Raw genomic sequence first — 21,297 nt, 5'->3', positions numbered from 1 at the left:
TTTTTTTTTAAACTTACCTTTTTGGAACAATCTCGAGCGTTCCCTTAGGTTAGGCCGCAGGTAGACTTGGTTTTCCTGAACGCAGCCAACCTGGCACCAGCAGCGTTCAGAGCAGACCGATTTTGGGAAGGGATCCAGAAACAGGCACTAGGCTCCTTATCTGCAAAGAGCCTAATACCTCTTTCAGGCGCGGATCTTGGATACTGTTTTTGCCTTCACCAATATGGCGGTAGGCGCACTTCCAGTGCAGAATGTGCGAGCGCACGCCGCCTAGGTAGCTGTTTTATGCCTGTAAAACGAGCGTGACATCAAACAATCTGTGTGCTATCCATTCCAAGCCCAGGCTTTTCGGAGATGCTGAGGCCTTAATGTTAAATATTTAACCAAGACATTAAAAGATGCAAAAGGCAATTCAATGAATAAAGGCAATCACCTTATTGTGAAATATCCAACTTTTAGAATTTTTTATTTTCTTATTTTGGACATTAGAAACCAGTTACTGATGAGAAAATATATTTGGAAAGCATTTGGAGTAATTTGTGGGAATTCAACAACAACAACTTATATAGCGCCTTTAATGTAGTAAAACATCCCAAGGTGCTTCACACAAGTATTATAAGACAAAATAATTCACACCAAGCCACACAAAGAGAAATTAGGGCAAGTGACCAAAAGCTTGGTCAAAGAGGTATGTTTTAAGGAGCGTCTTAAAGGAGGAAAGAGAGGTAGAGAGGCAGCGAAGTTTAGGCAGGGAATTCCAGAGCTTAGGGCATAGGCAATAGAAGGCACAGCCACCAATGGTGGAGCGATTATAAACAGGGATGCTAATGAAGGCAGAATTTGAGGATCGCAGACATCTCGGGGGGGTTGTAGGGTTGGAGGAGATTACAGAGATGGGGAGGGACGAGGCTATGGAGAGATTTGAAAACAAGGATGAGAATTTTGAAATCAAGGTGTTGCTTAACCGGGAGCCATGTAGGTCAGCAAGTACAGGTGTGATGGGTGAGTGGACTTGGTGCAAGTTAGGACACGGGCAGTCAATTTTTGGATCGCCTCAAGTTTATGTAGTGTAGAATGTGGGAGGCCAGCCAGGAATGCATAAGACCGGCCTAAGTGGAGGAAGTGCATCCGGGAGGGCGTTGAGCACCTCGAGTCTCGTCATCGAGAGCATACAGAAACCAAGCGCAGACAGCAGAAGAGGCATGCGGCAAACCAGACTCCCCACCCACCCTTTCCTTCAACCACTGTCTGTCCCACCTGTGACAAAGACTGTAATTCCCGTATTGGACTGTACAGTCACCTGAGAACTCACTTTTAGAGTGGAAGCAATCTTCCTCGATTTTGAGGGGCGGCCTATGATGATGATGATGGAATAGTCAAATCTAGAAGTAACAAAGGCATGGATGAGGGTTTCAGTAGCGGATGAGCTGAGGCAGGGGCGGAGACCGGCGATGTTACGGAGGTGGAAATAGGCGGTCTTAATTATGCTGTGGATATGTGGTCGGAAGCTCATTTCAGGATCAAGGTTGCGAACAATGTGCGATTCAGTGGCTAGATTGCATAATCAGAGTGATGAGTTTACATAGACAAAATCTATTCTAAATATGGACATAGGAATTATTAAATGGGAAACAGTGACACAAAAAGTGTGACTAAAATGTTACAATTGGAAGTCAAGTTGTGCAGATTGCAAATGCACACAGCTGTAAAAAAATTTAATATATTACCGATGTTTTTCAGTGAATTTAAAAGGATTGTCCAAGGGAGGAAAGAGAAAGAGAAAAGTTTTACTCTAGATTGTATTATCAGTCGAATGAGTGTTCTTGGTTTTAATTAGGTGCCATCACAGTACAATCAGGTGTCTTCTGACTGCAAGCTGTGAAAAACAAAGAATGTGTTTTATAATTTGCTTATCCCTCAGTTCTTATAACTTTAAGAAGCCACCCTGAAGGTTGCAGGAACATTCTAAAATTCAGGAACACCTCTAAAAGCAGGCTAACAGGACGAGATTCATATATATTCGCAAAGTTTGGCCAGTTCATAAAACTCCACTTTTTGACACATTAGACAGAATTCCTTCAGCATGAGGAGCATTGATAGATACAGCCATTATTAGCTTGGCTGCTATGTGCCTTTTGTTTCCCTGACAATGTACCCATTATTATTCAGAATCTTCACGACCGTTTATTTTATTCCATTGGAGCCACTTCACCCTTTAATTTAATAAAGACTTTGCTTTAATGGGGATCATATACAGTGAGTTACAAGGACACTTAGCCAAGACTAGACAAAAGTTTTGTTCCAATGGAATGTTCAGTGGCAATGTGCTGACGTACAACATACTCTGCTTCAAACTGGTAAAAATAACCTCATGTTCACAGCTGCTCTGTGTAGATAGGTGCTTCCCCACAAGGTGAGAGAGAAAACTGAAGGCTAAGTCATGCCCGGCCATTCTTCCCAGCAGCTTGTTGATGTGCAGAAGCTTGGGAGATGGGAATACCAATGCTTATAGACAGCTGAACAGAATAAAAAGTGTAAATTTAAATACATTTTATATAAAATACAGCATAAGCTTTGAACATGTTTGTTATAATGAAATCAGAGCGTCTAGTATTTTGATCCTGTTACCAGTGCGAGTTTCATATACTAAACAGTGAACTATAATTGTATTTTTAGTACAATATTACCACCAAGTGGCTATTAACAGTATTGCTACCATTTTAGTAATATTATTATGGCCCACATATTGCAGTAAAAATAATGGTGAGGCTCACCGTTATTGAGGAGTAAAACGGACAGCATCTTTCGGCGTCCGCACATGCGCAGTTCCTATGGAGTGGAGGGTAGCCAATGTAACCCCACTTTTTAAAAAAGGAGGGAGAGAGAAAACAGGGAATTATAGACCAGTCAGCCTGACATCGATAGTGGGTAAAATGATGGAATCAATTATTAAGGATGTCATAGCAGCGCATTTGGAAAGAGGTGACATGATAGGTCCAAGTCAGCATGGATTTGTGAAAGGGAAATCATGCTTGACAAACCTTCTGGAATTTTTTGAGGATGTTTCCAGTAGAGTGGACAAGGGAGAACCAGTTGATGTGGTGTATTTGGACTTTCAGAAGGCTTTCGACAAGGTCCCATACAAGAGATTAAAAGTTAAAGCACATGGGATTGGGGGTAGTGTGCTGACGTGGATTGAGAACTGGTTGTCAGACAGGAAGCAAAGAGTAGGAGTAAATGGGTACTTTTCAGAATGGCAGGCAGTGACTAGTGGGGTACCGCAAGGTTCTGTGCTGGGGCCCCAGCTGTTTATATTGTACATTAATGATTTAGACGAGGGGATTAAATGTATTATTTGCAAATTTGCGGATGACACTAAGTTGGGTGGCAGTGTGAGCTGCGAGGAGGATGCTATGAGGCTGCAGAGTGACTTAGATAGGTTAGGTGAGTGGGCAAATGCATGGCAGATGAAGTATAATGTGGATAAATGTGAGGTTATCCACTTTGGTGGTAAAAACAGAGAGACAGACTATTATCTGAATGATGACAGATTAGGAAAAGGGGAGATGCAAAGAGACCTGGGTGTCATGGGTACATCAGTCATTGAAGGTTGGCATGCAGGTACAGCAGGCGGTTAAGAAAGCAAATGGCATGTTGGCCTTCATATCGAGGGGATTTGAGTGTTAGGGAGGTATTACTACAGTTGTACAGGGCCTTGGTGAGGCCACACCTGGAGTATTGTGTACAGTTTTGGTCTCCTAACTTGAGGAAGGATATTCTTGCTATTGAGTGAGTGCAGCGAAGGTTCACCAGACTGATTCCCGGGATGGCGGGACTGACATATGAAGAAAGACTGGATCGTTGGGCTTGTATTCACTGGGGTTCAGAAGAATGAGAGGGGATCTCATAGAAACGTTTAAAATTCTGATGGATTTAGACAGGTTAGATGCAGGAAGAACGTTCCCAATGTTAGGGAAGTCCAGAACCAGGGGTCACAGTCTATGGATAAGGAGTAAGCCATTTAGGACCGAGATGAGGAGAAACTTCTTCACCCAGAGAGTGGTGAACCTGTGGAATTCTCTACTACAGAAAGTTGTTGAGGCCCATTCACTAAATATATTCAAAAAGGAGTTAGATGTAATCCTTACTACCAGGGGGATCAAGGGGTATGGTGAGAAAGCAGGAATGGGTACTGAAGTTGCATGTTCAGCCATGAACTCGTTGAATGGAGGTGCAGGCTCGAAGGGCTGAATAGAAACATAGAAACATAGAAAATAGGTGCAGGAGCAGGCCATTCAGCCCTTCTAGCCTGCACCGCCATTCAATGAGTTCATGGCTGAACATGAAACTTCAGTACCCCCTTCCCGCTTTCTTGCCATAACCCTTGATCCCCCGAGTAGTAAGGACTTCATCTAACTCCCTTTTGAATATATTTAGTGAATTGGCCTCAACTACTTTCTGTGGTAGAGAATTCCACAGGTTCACCACTCTCTAGGTGAAGAAGTTTCTCCTCATCTCGGTCCTAAATGGCTTACCCCTTATCCTCAGACTGTGACCCCTGGTTCTGGACTTCCCCAACATTGGGAACATTCTTCCTGCATCTAACCTGTCTAAACCCGTCAGAATTTTAAACGTTTCTATGAGGTCCCCTCTCATTCTTCTGAACTCCAGTGAATACAAGCCCAGTTGATCCAGTCTTTCTTGATAGGTCAGTCCCGCCATCCCGGGAATCAGTCTGGTGAATCTTCGCTGCACTCCCTCAATAGCAAGAATGTCCTTCCTCAAGTTAGGAGACCAAAACTGTACACAATACTCCAGGTGTGGCCTCACCAAGGCCCTGTACAACTGTAGCAACACCTCCCTGCCCCTGTATTCAAATCCCCTCGCTATGAAGGCCAACATGCCATTTGCTTTCTTAACCGCCTGCTGTACCTGCATGCTAACCTTCAATGACTGATGTACCATGACACCCAGGTCTCGTTGCACCTTCCCTTTTCCTAATCTGTCACCATTCAGATAATAGTCTGTCTCTCTGTTTTTACCACCAAAGTGGATAACCTCACATTTATCCACATTATACTTCATCTGCCATGCATTTGCCCACTCACCTAACCTATCCAAGTCACTCTGCAGCCTAATAGCATCCTCCTCGCAGCTCACACTGCCACCCAACTTAGTGTCATCCGCAAATTTGGAGATACTGCATTTAATCCCCTCGTCTAAATCATTAATGTACAATGTAAACAGCTGGGGCCCCAGCACAGAACCTTGCGGCACCCCACTAGTCACTGCCTGCCATTCTGAAAGGTACCCGTTTACTCCTACTCTTTTTTTCCTGTCTGACAACCAGTTCTCAATCCACGTCAGCACACTACCCCCAATCCCATGTGCTTTAACTTTGCACATTAATCTCTTGTGTGGGACCTTGTCGAAAGCCTTCTGAAAGTCCAAATATACCACATCAACTGGTTCTCCTTTGTCCACTTTACTGGAAACATCCTCAAAAAATTCCAGAAGATTTGTCAAGCATGATTTCCCTTTCACAAATCCATGCTGACTTGGACCTATCATGTCACCATTATCCAGATGCACTGCTATGACATCTTTAATAATTGATTCCATCATTTTACCCACTACTGAGGTCAGGCTGACCGGTCTATAATTCCCTGTTTTCTCTCTCCCTCCTTTTTTAAAAAGTGGGGTTACATTGGCTACCCTCCACTCCATAGGAACTGATCCAGAGTCAATGGAATGTTGGAAAATGACTGTCAATGCATCCGCTATTTCCAAGGCCACCTCCTTAAGTACTCTGGGATGCAGTCCATCAGGCCCTGGGGATTTATCGGCCTTCAATCCCATCAATTTCCCCAACACAATTTCCCGACTAATAAAGATTTCCCTCAGTTCCCCTCCTTACTAGACCCTCTGACCCCTTTTATATCCGGAAGGTTGTTTGTATCCTCCTTAGTGAATACCGAACCAAAGTACTTGTTCAATTGGTCTGCCATTTCTTTGTTCCCCGTTATGACTTCCCCTGATTCTGACTGCAGGGGACCTACGTTTGCCTACTCCTGCACCTATTTTCTATGTTTCTATGTTTCTAAATACAGCAATCAGGAATTTGCTGTCCGAGTTATCCAGAAGCTTCACTCTAACAGTATCTCGCACAGAGACTTGGCCATCAAACACATGAAGGGCGTGAAGTTGTGGTATTTACCCACTAGATACCCAATAAACACACCAGAAAAAGTTAGGGCTTATCCATTCAAGTGCAAGTGAACTTTTAACGATGTGCTATGTCTTAATGACTGCCAAACGACCATTCTGGCACTGAAAATGTACTTTTACAAGTGTGGAGTCTTATTCCTTCAGATTGTAATTACTGTTGGAGATATGAAAAAAATTAAAATAAAAATGTTTTAAATTGCGTTTTCTTTTAGTCTATTTTATCCCTCTCTCTTAATCCGATCTTTCTTTACATCTCTTTATTTTGCTTTCTGTACATGATTTTACATTGCATTCACTATTCTAACCGACACTTCCTGGTTTCAACACTACATGACTCAGTAAGGATTCTTCAATCTGATTGGTTAAGGAGATAAACAGTTCGCACACTCCTAAATACAGTGTAGAGGGCACCGCACTGTTTCGGCTCTCTAATATCAGCAAGTCGCAATGCTAAAGCACATAGAAAGTGACCGCAAAATCTAGGCAAATGTTGATTTAAGCCAGCCTTCCAGGCTTATGAGTCCTAAACTCAGACTCACTCATTCCTCAAAAAAAGGACTATCTTTATGTTGTCAAATTTAACCTGAAAGGTAACTGTTTGTTCATGATCTCTTCCAGCTCCCTTCCTAGTAACTGTAATTGGGCTACAATTTAGGTGCATAGTTACAAAATGGTATTTCCAAAGATACTTACATCTTTTTTTGAAAAAAATCCTGCATAGTTTTTGTGTTCTTTCACCTTTATGGGCTGCTGTTCACTGGAAGAAAATGACAATAGTTAAATGTGATTGGGGCAGGGCTACAGGATAATGTCCAGTGACAGATGGACTATCGAACCATTTGCTGTGCACTGCATTCGAGGCAATCTACAATAACAGCAAATTGCATTTATATAGCGCCTTTAACATAGTAAAATGTCCCAAAGCACTTCACAGGAGTGTTATCAAACAAATTTTGACACAAGCCACATGAGAATATATGAGAGCAAATGACCAAAAGCTCGGTAAAGAGAGAGGTTTTAAAGGAGGAGAGTGAGGTACAGGTTTAGGAAGGGAATTCCAGAGCTTAGGGCCCAGGCAGCTGAAGGCACAGCCACCAAGGGTGAAAATTGGGAATGCTCAAGAGGCCAGAATTGGAGGAGCGCCGAGATTTTGGGGGGTTGTAGGGCTGGAGGAGGTTACAGAGATAGGGAGGTGGGAGGCCATGAAGGGATTTGAAAACAAGGATGAGAATTTTTAAATTGACCAGGAGTCAATGTAGGTCGATGAGCATAGGGGTGGTGGGTGAACTGGACTTGGTTATAGCTAGGATACAGGCAGCAGTTTGGATGAGCTCAAGTTTACTGAGGGTGCAAGGAGAGGCCGGCCAGCAGAGCATCTAGTGAGATATTTGTCTGTGTTGGCATCTGGCCTATGGCATCCAATTTCCAGGCATCTGTTGGGTCCAAAATTTCAAAGTTCCCAACCGTCTAACACATTTGACCCTTCAGAGTTATCTAATAGTTCATCACGGTCCTTGTCCATTTTCTCCAGTCTTTGAGCAGTGTGTTGCAGTTCCTTAGTAATATAAGGAGGCTCTTTTTCAACTGGACAATTGCATTTTAAATTATTTTCAGATTTTGACCCTCCCAAAATTAAATCGAGTTTTATTTGGATCTTTCCTACATAATTATCTATAAATTCATTTTTATGACTGTGGTGTCCTTACTCCTTACTTATAGAGTCACACGAGGTATGTACTGCAGACAAGGTCACTACGTGACCTGAACCTTTATTCCCAGGACCAAGAAGTGCTGACCCTGCGTGGGGCCTCCCTTTATATACCTGGATGACCAGGTAAGGCGCGTCTCCCACAAGTTCACCCCCTGTGGTCAAGGTGTGCATTTCTCAGGTGTATACAGTGTACAGTGTTGTTACATAAAGGTTACAGTTATGTGAAGGTTACAAACATGACATCACCTCCCCCCCAACGTCTTTGGGTTAAAGATTGAGTCTTTCAGGCGGTCGACACTCTCTCGTGGAGCGCCGCAGTTGGGGCTCTGGTGGTTGGGCCTTGTCATGCGTCTCTGTTGCCTGAGGTGATTCCGGCCTGTCCGGGCTGGCCGCAAGGACTATGCATGCTGGTGAATGTCCTTGTTGCTCGTTCACTGGCAGTGGTGTGGGTAACATCCCATGATCTTCCTCAGGTTCCTCAGTGTCCATGCTGAACCTTCTCTTTACTTGGTCCAGATGTTTGGGGCATATCTGCCCATTGTTAAGTCTGACCACTATGACCCTATTCCCCTCTTTGCCAATTAGCATACCCTCAAGCCACAAAGCATGATTGAGAATGAATACAGGGTCATCGATTTCTATGCATCTCCCCACTGAGTTGTGATCATGGCACTCGATTTGGGACTGACATTTACCCTCAACAATGTCCGACAGGACTGGATGAATGAGGGACAGCCGCGTTTTAAGCGTGCGTTTCATGAGTAGTTCCGCAGGCAGGACTCCCGTGAGCGAATGCGGGCGGGACCTATAGACCAGCAGGAGGCGCGATAGGCGGTACTGAAGGGAGGGTCCTTGAATCTGAAGCATGCTCTGTTTTATGATTTGAACCGCCCGTTCCGCCTGGCCATTGGAAGCCGGCTTGAACGGTGCTGTCCTGACATGTTTGATACCATTACCAGACATAAACTCCTGGAATTCATAGCTAGTGAAGCGCGGGCCATTGTCGCTAACCAGGATGTCCGGCAAGCTATGGGTCGCAAAGACCGTATGCAGACTCTCCACAGTGGTGGATGTCGTGCACGAATTCAATATGATACACTTGATCCATTTTGAGTATGCATTGACAACAATCAGGAACATTTTTCCCATGAACGAGCCCGCGTAGTCTATGTGAATACGTGACCATGGCCTAGTGGGCCAGGGCCACGGGCTGAGTGGGGCCTCCCTGGGGACATTTCCCAGCTGAGCACACATCGTGCACCTGCGAACACAGTGTTCCAGGTCTGAGTCAATTTCCGGACACCATACATGTGACCGGGCAATGGCCTTCATTAGCACGATGCCTGGGTGCTCGCTGTGGAGTTCCCTGATGAATGCTTCCCTTTCTTTCTGGGGCATGACTACCCGGCTGCCCCATAGCAGGCAGTCGGCTTGGATGGAGAGCTCGTCCATCCATCTGTGAAACGGTCTGACCTCCTCGGGGCACGCTCCGTGTGCAGGCGCCCAATCCCCAGTTAGGACACATTTCTTTATCAAGGATAGGAGGGGATTTCTGATGGTCCAGATTTTGATCAGGCAGGCTGTGATGGGGGAGCCTGCGGTGTTGAAAGCCTCAATGGCCATGACCATCTCCGCGCTTTGCTCCGATGCCCCCTCAGTGGGAGCCTGCTGAGTGCGTCAGCGCAATTTTCGGTGCCTGACCGGTGCCGTATGGTGTAGTCATACGCAGCCAGCGTGAGGGCCCACCGCTGTATGCGAGCTGACGCATTGGCATTGACTGCCTTGCTGTCAGACAACAGGGATGTTAACGGCTTGTGGTCCGTTTCTAACTCGAACCTTCTGCCAAAAAGGTACTGGTGCATCTTTTCCACCCCGTAGACACATGCGAGTGCTTCCTTCTCAACCTTCCCATATCCCCGTTCTGCCTGGGAGAGCGACCTGGAGGCATAAGCCACAGGTTGGAGTTGGCCCTCATCATTACTCTGCTGCAACACGCACCCAACCCCATAGGATGATGCATCACACGTTAAAAACAGTTTCTTACAGGGGTTGTACAAGGTCAACAGCTTGTTAGAACAAAGCAGGTTCCTCGCCCGATTGAAAGCCCGTTCTTGACAGTCCCCCCAAAACCATTCGCAATCCTTACGCAGGAGCACGTGTAGCGGCTCCAACAATGTGCTTAAGTTCGGCAGAAAGTTCCCGAAGTAGTTCAAGAGTCCCAGGAATGACCGCAACGCCGATGGGTTTGTGGGCCTGGGTGCACGACGGATTGCCTCCATTTTGGATTCGGTAGGCCGGATCCCGTCTGCAACAACCCTCCTGCCCAAAAACTCAACCTCTGGGGCCAAAAACATGCACTTGGACTTCTTTAGTCGCAAGCCTACCTGGTCCAGTCGGCGTAGCACCTCCTCCAGGTTGTGGAGGTGTTCCTCGGTGTCTCGACCCGTGATTAGGATGTCATCTTGGAATACGATTGTTCCAAGGATGGATTTAAGCAAGCTTTCCATGTTCCTCTGGAAGATAACGGCCGCTGAGCAAATGCCAAACGGACACCTGTTGTAAACAAATAGCCCCTTGTGCGTTGTGATGGTGGTCAGAAGCTTGGATTCTTCAACCAGTTCCTGAGTCATGTAGACTGAAGTGAGGTCCAACTTGGTGAGCAGCTTGCCACCTGCCAGCGTGGCAAAAAGATCCTCCGCTCTCGGAAGCGGGTATTGGTCCTGTAGTGACACTCGGTTGATGGTGGCCTTGTAGTCGCCACAAATCCTGACCGAGCCATCCGCTTTAAGGACAGGGATGATGGGACTTGCCCAGTCACTGAATTAAACAGGCGAAATTATGCCCTCTCTTAGCAGCCTGTCCAACTCACTCTCAATTCTCTCATGCATCACATACGGCACGGTTCTGGCTTTGCGGTCACTGGTCTGGCGCCTGGGGTGATGCATATTACTACTTTGGTGCCCTTAAAAGTCCCGACACCTGGTTGAAAAAGTGACTTGAATTTCTGTAGGACCTGTGAGCAGGAACTTCGCTCCACAGATGAAATGGCGTGCACATCCCCCCATTTCCACTTCATCTCGGCCAACCAGCTCCTCCCCAAGAGCGCAGGACCATTCCCCGGGACAATCCAGAGTGGCAGCCGGTTCTCCGATCCATTGTGTGTGACCACCAAGTTTGCACTGCCTAGTACTGGGATGATTTCTCTGGTGTACATCCTTAACTGCATGTCAATGCGTTCCAGTTTGGGCCTGTTAGCTTTGAGTGGTCATAGTTTTTCAAATTGTTGGGCACTCATAAGTGATTGGCTGGCTCCTGTGTCCAGCTCCATGCGTACCGGGATGCCATTTAATAGGACTTTCATCATCATAGGTGGCGTTTTGGTACACGAGCTGTGAATGTCTGCCACATGAACCCGCTGGACTTCAGCGTCGATAGCTTTGCCCCAAGCATCAACCTGCCTTGCAGACCCCTCGTCTGGTTCCTCTGCCTCGTAAACCAACCTCGCTATGGGCTTTCTGCACATTCTGGCCAAATGTCCACTGAAGTTACAGTTTCTACAGATAAATTGTTGGAACCTACAGGTTTTCGCAGCATGTCTGCCACCGCACCTCCAGCATGAGCTGAGATTGTTGTGAACAAAGGAACTGTTACCAGGCATTCCTCTCTAATTGTCTCTTTGATTACTCCTGAGCACTCTGTTGGTGAGTGTCAATGGTTCCATCCTGGGACACATTGTCCCTTGTGATGGCGTGAATTGCCAATCCCCCTGCCATTGTCTCTGTTGCTGGCCCACTCTAGAGTCTGTTGCTGCCTGGGCGTTGTCGAATTGCCCTTGCCTGCCTGCGGGGTTCTGAGTCGCGTTTACAATGTTAACTCCCTGGTCCATCGCCACATTGGAATCAGGGCTGCGCATGTAAATTATCTTGCTCTCCTCTTCCCCTGCCATGAAGGTCTGAGCTATCAATGCTGCCCTTTCCAAAGTCAAGTCCTTGGTCTCAATAAGCTTCCTGAAAATCCCGGCATGACCAATGCCCTCAATGAAGAAATCCCTTAACATCTCCCCCCTGCCGGCGTCTGTGAACTTACAGAGGCTGGCGAATCGCTGAAGGTCCGCAATGAAGTCCGATATGCTTTGTCCCTCCCGATGCCGGTGTGTATAGAACTGGTGCCGGGCCATGTGTATACTGCTCGCTGGTTTGAGATGCTCACTAATCAGTGTGCTGAGCTCTTCAAAGGACTTGTCCGCCGGCTTCTCGGGTGCGAGCAGGTCTTTCATCAGCGCATACGTCTTGGATCCGCAGCTGGTCAGTAGATGCGCCCTCCACTTGTCAGCCGCTTCCTCTCCCAGCCAGTCCTTCGTGACAAAGCTCTGCTGGAACCCCTCAATGAAATCGTCCCAGTCCTCACCAACACAGTACCGTTCCTCTGTGCTACTGGTGGCCATCCTCGTGGGTCGTTGATTCCCGTTTCTCGTCGCCAAATGTGGTGTCCTTACACCTTACTATCACACGAGGTATGTACTGCAGACAAGGTCCCCACTGGACCTGAACCTTTATTCCCAGGACCAAGAAGTGCTGACACTGCATGGGACCTCCCTTTATATACCTGGATGACCAGGTGAGGAGTGTCTCCCACAAGTTCACCACTTGTGGTCAAAATGTGCATTTCTCAGGTGTATAAAGTGTACAATGTTGTTACATAAAGGTTACAGTTATGTGAAGGTTACAAACATGACAATGACGATAACTATGACCTTGCAGCACCCTCTAGTGGTCAATTGCACCATCACAAAATTACCCAAAACGCTTCATAGTCAATGAATTACGTTTGAAGTACAATCTGTTTTAGGGTGTTGGTTGAAGGATAAATGTTAGCCAGGCACGGAGAGAACTCCCCAGCAATCTTGAATAGTGCCATAGAATCTTTTACATCCACCTGAGATGGCGGACAGGACCTTGGTTTAACGTGTCAGACAGTAGCAGATCAACCATTGACTCTAATGCAAAGAAGAATCGGGGAAGGTGTGTAACGTGTAGGTCATCCTCTACCACCCTGAACGGTGTTGGGAGAGGTGATCTTCTAAATTGTGATTGTAAAGGGTTTAGAAAAAGTTATCCCCAAATATTATTTTCAATTACACTGCAGAAGTAGAATTGGGGCATACCAGTTCAAACTAGTAAACGGTCATTTTAGAAATGCTATCAGGAAATATTTCTTCATACAAAGAGTGATCAACACAGGAGGTAAACTTTCTGATAGAGTAGTGGAGGTAAAAACCGTAGAATTATTTAAGACACAATTGGATTCTACATGGGCGCTGGGGATTTGGATCCCTAGACGGATGATCTGAGATAGCCAAATGGCTTCCTTATCCATCATTATCTTGTGGGCTACTTTTTGAATAATAGCTTGGAAAACTATTTTATTTTTTTTAATCAAAAGTACAGGCAACTCTCGATTATTCGGGTCCCTCGGGGATTGGGCTATGCCAGGTAAACGATTTCTCCGTTAGAGCGTGTTGACATTAGAAAGTTAAAACTTCAATGAATAAATACTGTGCAATCAGCTACAAACAGTAACAAGGCAGTTCGGTATGGACATTACCAGCATGCATGCAGGTGGCCGAAAGGACTCTGAACGCACCGGCTTGATGCCTTCCTGGGCCTAAAGGACTCCGACATCAGCGGCGACCGCAAGAGACCGCGGCTGCAGCAGCACGCACACACACGGAATTTTAAATGCCGTTACAACGGTTTCCTGTTGCATCCGTGTGCGGATAATTGCCTGTACTATCTTTGTGATACTGCCTTCACCATGAAAGGTGAGCGTTCATTCATGTGGTCTCTTGCAGGACGCTTCGTAATAATTCCAATGGGGCTACAATTCAGGTGCATATTTTGGAAAAGTGCATTTATCTGGACCAGTCAATGGTTGACCTGCTGTTGTCTGTTTTGCACCCCTGCCAAAGTTGTATTCACCCTCCTTTTCGCTAGGCTGAAAATTCCAGATTTCTCCAACTTTTCCTCATAACTCGGACCCGGAAACTGGGGATCAGCCTAGTAGTTCTTCTATGCATTGGCTCTCCATCACTTCAATGTCTCTCTTATTTCTTGGTGACCCAGAACTGGATACACTATTCAAGGTGTACTGTGAGCAGAGCACTATGGAGTTTGATCATTATCTCCTCCAATTTGCACTTTACTGTTACGGGTATGTAGTTCAACATCCTTTTGGCTTTTGACGATTGCTGTACTGCAATAGTTGGATATGCTTAGCTTTGAGTATATGAAGACTCTTGCATCATTTTAGCGTTGTCCTTAGCTGTTTCAATACTATTCCTGGAGTACACATTTATCTTTTCTTCCTATTTATGACACTTTACACTTCTCTGCATTAAATTTCATCTGCCATTGTTTTAACAAACTTTATCCAATACATTTTGAGATTGAGCTTCATCCTCAGATTTCACTGCCACTTCTAGTATAATCATACTAGTACTGCACAGAAAGGGGCTATTTGGCCCATTGAGTCTGCCTCGACTCTTCTGAAGAGCAATCCAGTTAGTCCCACCCCCCACCCTTTCCCCATATCCCTGTACTTTTTCTCCTTCAAGTATTTATCCAATTCTCTTTTGAAGGCTACTATTGAATCTGTTTCCACCACCCTATCAGGCAGTGCATTTCAATTCCTAACCACTCGTTGCAGAGAAAAGTTTGCCCTCATTTCACCTCTGCTTCTTTTGCCAATCACCTTAAATCTGCACCCTCTGGTTATCGACCCTGCAGCCACTGGCAACAATTTCTCTTTATTTACTCCATCTAAACCCTTCATGATTTCATACACCTCTATCAAATCTCCCCTAGCCTTCCCTGCTCTGAGGAGAACTATCCAAGCTTCTCCAGTCTATTCACATACCTGTAATCTCTCATCCCTGGAACCATTCCAATAAATTTCTTCTGTAGTCTCTCCAAATCATTTGCAAACTTGGCTACTTTGAATTGAGTTTCTGAATCCAGGTCATTTATGTAAATTAGAAACAGTACTGATCCCCAGCACCAAGCCTTGAGACACCCCAGTAATTACTTGTCACATTATGACATAATTCCTCTAACAAGTTTCCTCTCCTTCAATTATTTGCAGTTTACCCTGAATCTCCACAGCTTTGAATTTAATTAATAGCATTTTGTATAAAACTTTATTGGAAGCCTTTTGGAAGTCAAGATACACCACGTTACATCACAGACCACTTGAGTAGTCATTGCCTCAAAGTCATTAAGGTTGGTCAGGCAGGATCTTCCTCTTCTGAATCCACGCTGACTACTGTTAACTAGGTTATTATTGTACAGATGATCCTCAAGTTTAATGGATAACTAATACCATTATTCTACATGGAATGGAAGATGAATAGGTCTGTAGCTGTTTCGTTATGCTTTTTGACTATGGGCACCAGTTTAAACTATTTCTTTTCTAGTGTCCATTGATTCCCCATAACAATTACCAGTACCTCACAGATATCATCCCTAATCTCTCTCAGGCTTCAGACACTGGCAAGATCATATTTATTGCCCATCTGTACTTGCTCTGAGAAGGTGATGGTGGACCTTCTCCTTGAATCGCTGCAGTCTTTGTGGTGATGATGCTTCCACAATGGTGCTAGGTAAGGAATTCCAGTGTATGGATCCAGCAGCAACAAAGGAGCAGCAATATAGATCCAAGTCAGACTGGTGCGCAACTTGGAGGTGATGGTGTTCCCACAACATTGCTGTGGTTGAGATTGCATGGAAGGAAGGTGTAGTCAATGTAATCTTGAGGAGTTGCGGAAGTGTAGGTTGTACATACTGCAGCTACATTTCACTGCTGATGGAATGGGTAGTGGCAGGGACTCCGATCAAGCAAACTGCTCTTTCTTTCTGTTAATCCATTTAGCGTCAGGTTTGCTTAGTTTGAGCTTTTTGATTTTAAGAATACATTTATCCTACATGCTCAATATTGTACACGTATTATTTTTCAAATATTTCCATTTCTCTTCTATTGAAGCGTTGTTGAATAACCTTACCCAACTTCCTTGTTTTAGTTGCTCTATCAAATTTAGCCTTAGCTCATGTCTGAGTCATGGGTTCAAGCCCCAGTTCAGAGATTTGAGCATGTGGGCTGACAATTCAGTGCAGTACTGTCAGAGGTGCTGCCTTTCAGATGAAACATTAAGGGCTAAGGTCATCTCAAATTCAGATTTCCAACTGAAATTTTATGACAATTGGTGACCAGTTAAAATTACAGTATTCATAATCTAAATTAAAGCGGATATTGGAACTTTCAAAGCTTGCTTTGTGTTAAATGAAAGAAACAGGTTTAGATCAAGCACATGTATAGTTAAACAGCAGGACTGAATGTATTCAAATTGCACTATATTAAAAATAAAACTTTTTGGCATTAGCTTACTTCAAATAAGGGAAGAAGTAATAGCTGTAGGCTGGCAAACAGCTACCAACATTAATGCATACAGCCTGCACTGCAAACACCTCACAATAGGTGTCAGCCTTGACACAACAGTAGTAATCTTGGCTGGGTCAGGTTATGTGTTCAAGGCCCATGGAATGTGTTGATAAACCAAATCTACCATCTCAGGGGGATGTAAAAGATCCATGCACTATTGGAAGAGAAGAAGAAGAGTTTTTCCGATGCTCTGGCCAACATTGAACCCTCAATCATTATTACTAAAACTGATCACTGGTCATTTATCTCAATGCTGTTTCCTGGACCCTGCACATACCTACAAAACACTAACTATGCTTCAAAAATAATGAATTGAGCGTAAAGCATTTTGGGATGCCTTGAGCATGTGAAAGGTGCAAGAAAAATGCATTTTCTTTTTCTAGTGAACTTAGTACAGATGTAACAAACACTACACCAGTACAACCTTCTCCCCTCAAATAGCAATTGAAAACTGGCCAGTATTAAAAATCCAAAATTTATCTGGCATTGTGAGTGTTAACAGAAGTCTGGTCTGAAATCAAACCTACAATAAATAGGATTCACAATGTGAAGACATTATACTGACATCCAATGTTCCCCGTAACATTTATTTTGAGCGGCACAGCCCCTTTAACGGCCAATTCAAACATCCGCACATGCACGTTTTTTTCAATTTAAAAGCCGGCTCACTGGCTGCGGAGGACATAAGAACATAAGAATTAGGAACAGGAGTAGGCCATCTAGCCCCTCGAGCCTGCTCTGCCATTCAACAAGATCATGGCTGATCTGGCCGTGGATTCCACTTACCCGCCCGCTCCCCGTAACCCTTAATTCCCTTATTAGTTAAAAATCTAATTATCTGTGATTTGAATACATTCAATGAGCTAGCCTCAACTGCTTCCTTGGGCAGAGAATTGCAGAGATTCACAACCCTCTGGGAGAAGAAATTCCTTCTCAACTCAGTTTTAAATTGGCTCCCCTGTATTTTGAGGCTGTGCCCCCTAGATCTAGTCTCCCCGACCAGTGGAAACACCCTCTCTGCCTCTATTTTGTCTATCCCTTTCATTATTTTAAATGTTTCTATAAGATACCCCCTCATCCTTCTGAACTCCAACGAGTAAAGTCCCAGTCTACTCAATCTATCATAAGGTAACCCCCTCATCTCCGGAATCAGCCTAGTGAATCGTCTCTGTACCCCCTTCCAAAGCTAGTATATCCTTCCTTAAGTAAAGTGACCAAAACTACACGCAGTACTCCAGGTACGGCTTCACCAATACCCTGTACAGTTGCAGCAGGATCTCCCTGCTTTTGTACTCCATCCCTCTCGCAATGAAGGCCAACATTCCATTCGCCTTCCTGATTACCTACTGCACATGCAAAATAACTTTTTGGGATTCATGCACAAGGACCCCCAGGTCCCTCTGCACCGCAGCATGTTGTAATTTCTCCCCATTCAAATAATATTCCCTTTTATTGTTTCCCCCCCCCCCCCCCCCCCCCCAAGGTGGATGACCTCACACTTTCCAACATTGTATTCCATCTGCCAAACCTTAGCCCATTCGCATAAACTATCTAAATCTCTCTACAGCCTCTGTGTCCTCTACACAACCCACTTTCCCATTAATCTTTGTGTCATCTGCAAATTTTGTTACACTACACCCTGTCCCCTCTTCCAGGTCATCTATGTATATTGTAAACAGTTGTGGTCCCAGCACCGATCCCTGTGGCACACCACTAACCACCGATTTCCAACCCGAAAAGGACCCATTTATCCTGACTCTGCTTTCTGTTAGCCCCTGGAGCAAAGCTGACATTCTCATTTTGTGTCTGTGCACTTGAGTTTTGAATGCTCCACAAGAATCAAAATAAACATTTACAGAATGAATAATCTTTTGCTTGCCATTACTATGTATGCTCATTTTCCATTTTAGCTCCTGTAACTTTAGAACGGTATGGGATGTTGAAAGGAAAAGTAAACAAAAGTACATACTTGCATTATAACTCTTTTCCCTGCAGAGTAGTCAGTTTTAAATTGACATGTTTCATTCCATACATGTCCATCCTTGTTGTCCCCCTCTCAATTTTGTCTCCTCTTATCCTGAAGAGGACTCAGTGCCACAAGTGCAAGCAGTACACTAGTACCTCACCACACGTTATTTTTCACGAGGACTCAGACAATGCGCACTGACATACTTCATCCTCGCCAATGGTCCAAGCAGACGAAAATTAGCATAGACTAGGCACCGTGATGCTACAACTCTTTTAGGGAGTACAAAATAAACATTAGATCGAGTGCCCCTCCCGATCTGGGGGACACTCCAGGCACTTATAACTGCCCTCTTTTTTTGGGGGGTTTTTGTGTTTTTTTTTCCTTTCGTGATTTTTTTTGGGGCATTAAAATCATAATTTACAAGTGCCCCCTATAAAAGGGGAGGGGGACACTAAAACCCGGCAATTAAAACAAATTAAACTTTAAAACATATCAAGTCAAATTAAAATTTGGTTGCCGGGGGTGATGATGCACTCCAGTCCCTCCGGCACCGTGATGCTACATATGGCTCAATAGCATACCAGGTGGTGCATTTACACACTTAACCATCTATAAGGGTTACACATTTCGTGACCAAGGCACAGCAAACAGCTGGGACCCAACATCTTCTCGAGCTCCACGAGCCTACAATCGACAACAGCAGCAACTGGCTGGATGGGTGATTGTATGTCTTCGATCCATCTCTCGGAAGTATTGTTCTGCAATTTTTAGTTGGTTTTTGTGTAATAAACTAACAGTTGGGTTTAAGCTTAAACTTTGCGTTACATGGAGCCCTTCCTGTAATTCCCGAGGTCTATGAACCAGAGTGGAAAACGAACACCCTACACATCAGGCAAGTTCATTTCCTCATGCCTACGTTACTTAATCATTTTTTTCCATTCACATTAAAGTCACTCCAAGTTAAAGAAAAGAAAGCAAAGCTGTTGGTGAAATAAATGAACTGCAAGATTCAAAATATTTTTTAATTTAGAAAAATCTACAGTACATATATTGTACATTTAAAATCCAAAGAGAAACATTTCATCCAAGCAAAGTGTATAATGCTAAAAGAACCAGTGAACAGGTAAACCTCAATCTTAAATTTTATTCTTCACTTGCTCCACCGCCAACACCCACCCCCACCCAATTTTTAAAAAATAAGTCTCAGAATATTAACCGGCTACTTATTCTCCACACCTTAAAGTAACATAGTTGAGGAAGGAGGGGTGGGGGTGGCACGAAGAGAAGAAAGAATCTAGTGGGCATGACCAACAGCAACCACAAATGACATCTGGTAACTAAGGGCTCAATTTCCCCCAACCCCTTTTTTTGGCGCACTTACCCTAGATGCGCCCAAAATGGAAAAAATGTGCCCCCACCCTCGCCACTCTGCTGTGTGTCCCGGGTCCTGGCGCGGCGTATAAAGTGCAGTATGGGGCGGAGCTACAGCCCTGCGCCGAAAACAGTGCCGACAGCTGCCCGAATGCGCAGTGGTGTCGCGTCCGATGTGTGCATATGCTCAGTAGCGCCGAAACTTAGCGCACGGCCATTTTTAAAGGTAATCGCAATTGGTTTTGTTTTCATGCCAGGAGAGCTCTGAACTGAATTAACTGCTGAATATAAGCAGCAGTGTCCTGCCTGTGTTGGTTCCTCAAATTAAGTGCTGCATGCCTGGAAAAGTGACAGAAGGTGCTGTTTGTATGCTAAGTAAGGACTGTGTTTGGGATCATTGTGTTTTGAAAAATCACCGTGTGTCTAAGTGCAGTGGAAAAGTGTATCAGAGCATTGCAAAAGTGCTGAGTGTCTCAGAGCAGCAACGTACACCAAGAACAAAGAATTTCTTGCATAACGAAATCGAAACTAGTTACTGTCATTGAGAACAGACGGCAGCACCTGGATACCAGCAGAGGTCACACAAAAGGGATGAAGAAACGCTGGAACCAAGTTGCAGAAGAATTCTGCACATCGGTGAACACCAAGAGATCTGGAAGCCAGTGTAAAAAGTGTCAGGACCTTGGTCAAGTAGTCAGTGTAATATTTCCATTTATTCAATGCAATTTCAATTGTAAATGTGACCAGCTGCATATGTTCCACCCAGCAGAAAGATACCCTCTCTAAAATGCTGCATTTTCATCTTTGCAGAAGAAACTATCCCACAACAAAAGGGAAACAACTCGAATAGGAGGAGGACCGGCAAGTCTGCACCCACTGACACCCTTGGAAGAGAGGGTCGCTGCTTTGATGGGTCCTGCCTGGAGAAAAACAATCAGCACTGCACAAGCTGGGCCCACACGCGAAGGGTAAGTCATGAGAATTCATCGTAGCCCTTCAAATCAACCTACTCATGCAACCCATCCTGCCCCCTCCTCTACTGCTGACCATTTGACTGTTCTGTTATATTTTGCAGAACTTGAGGACAATCCCGATGATCCAAATCATGATTCAGACGTGGAGGAGCCTGATGAGACGATCAACCCTCCAGACCAACATGGGCGTGAGGGGCACTTTGAGTGGATGGGGGAGGGGTTTGATGATAGGAGTGTTCTACTGAATCTTGGAGGTCAACATATCTGACTTGCCAGGCCCTTCTGTGATTAGCGGTTCGAAATTATAAGGTTTCCAGCGTCCGAGGGTGCGGGTTCCAGTGGTAGTGGCGTTATGCCACAGCATTGCACACCCATGGCCCCACCGTCCAAGGTTGCAGGTCTCAGTGGTGTTGGAAATCAGCAGGGAACACCCAGGGTCCCACCGTCCCACCGTCCCAGCCTATGCCTCCCACTGCGATGCTGTGAGCCAAATCTAGGGGCAGGGGAAGGAAGGAGAAATCGACCACGCTCTCCTGAGATGCAGGATGCAA

General features: G+C 45.0%; 1 protein-coding gene across 2 annotated transcripts in view; it reads right to left on the bottom strand.

Annotated features, from left to right (window-relative positions):
- Positions 1 to 501: 501 nt before the first annotated feature.
- The window catches only part of msrb1a (methionine sulfoxide reductase B1a), a 29,771-nt gene continuing 8,975 nt past the window's right edge, over positions 502 to 21,297 (bottom strand). Inside the window, exons 4-5 of one of the 2 annotated variants that reach the window (XM_070901234.1) lie at positions 6,922 to 6,985; positions 502 to 2,516 (exon numbers count right to left, since the gene is read on the bottom strand). In XM_070901234.1, coding sequence (XP_070757335.1) covers positions 6,969 to 6,985 — 17 coding nt within the window. In that variant the 3' untranslated portion in view covers positions 502 to 2,516; positions 6,922 to 6,968. Of the gene's footprint in view, positions 2,517 to 2,843; positions 2,862 to 6,921; positions 6,986 to 21,297 lie in introns of those variants that run through there. The other variant, XM_070901235.1, reaches the window with a different exon arrangement.

This window comes from Pristiophorus japonicus, chromosome 15, assembly GCF_044704955.1.
Source record: "Pristiophorus japonicus isolate sPriJap1 chromosome 15, sPriJap1.hap1, whole genome shotgun sequence".
Lineage (NCBI taxonomy): Eukaryota > Metazoa > Chordata > Chondrichthyes > Pristiophoridae > Pristiophorus > Pristiophorus japonicus.
This window is presented reverse-complemented; position numbering and strand designations above follow the sequence as displayed.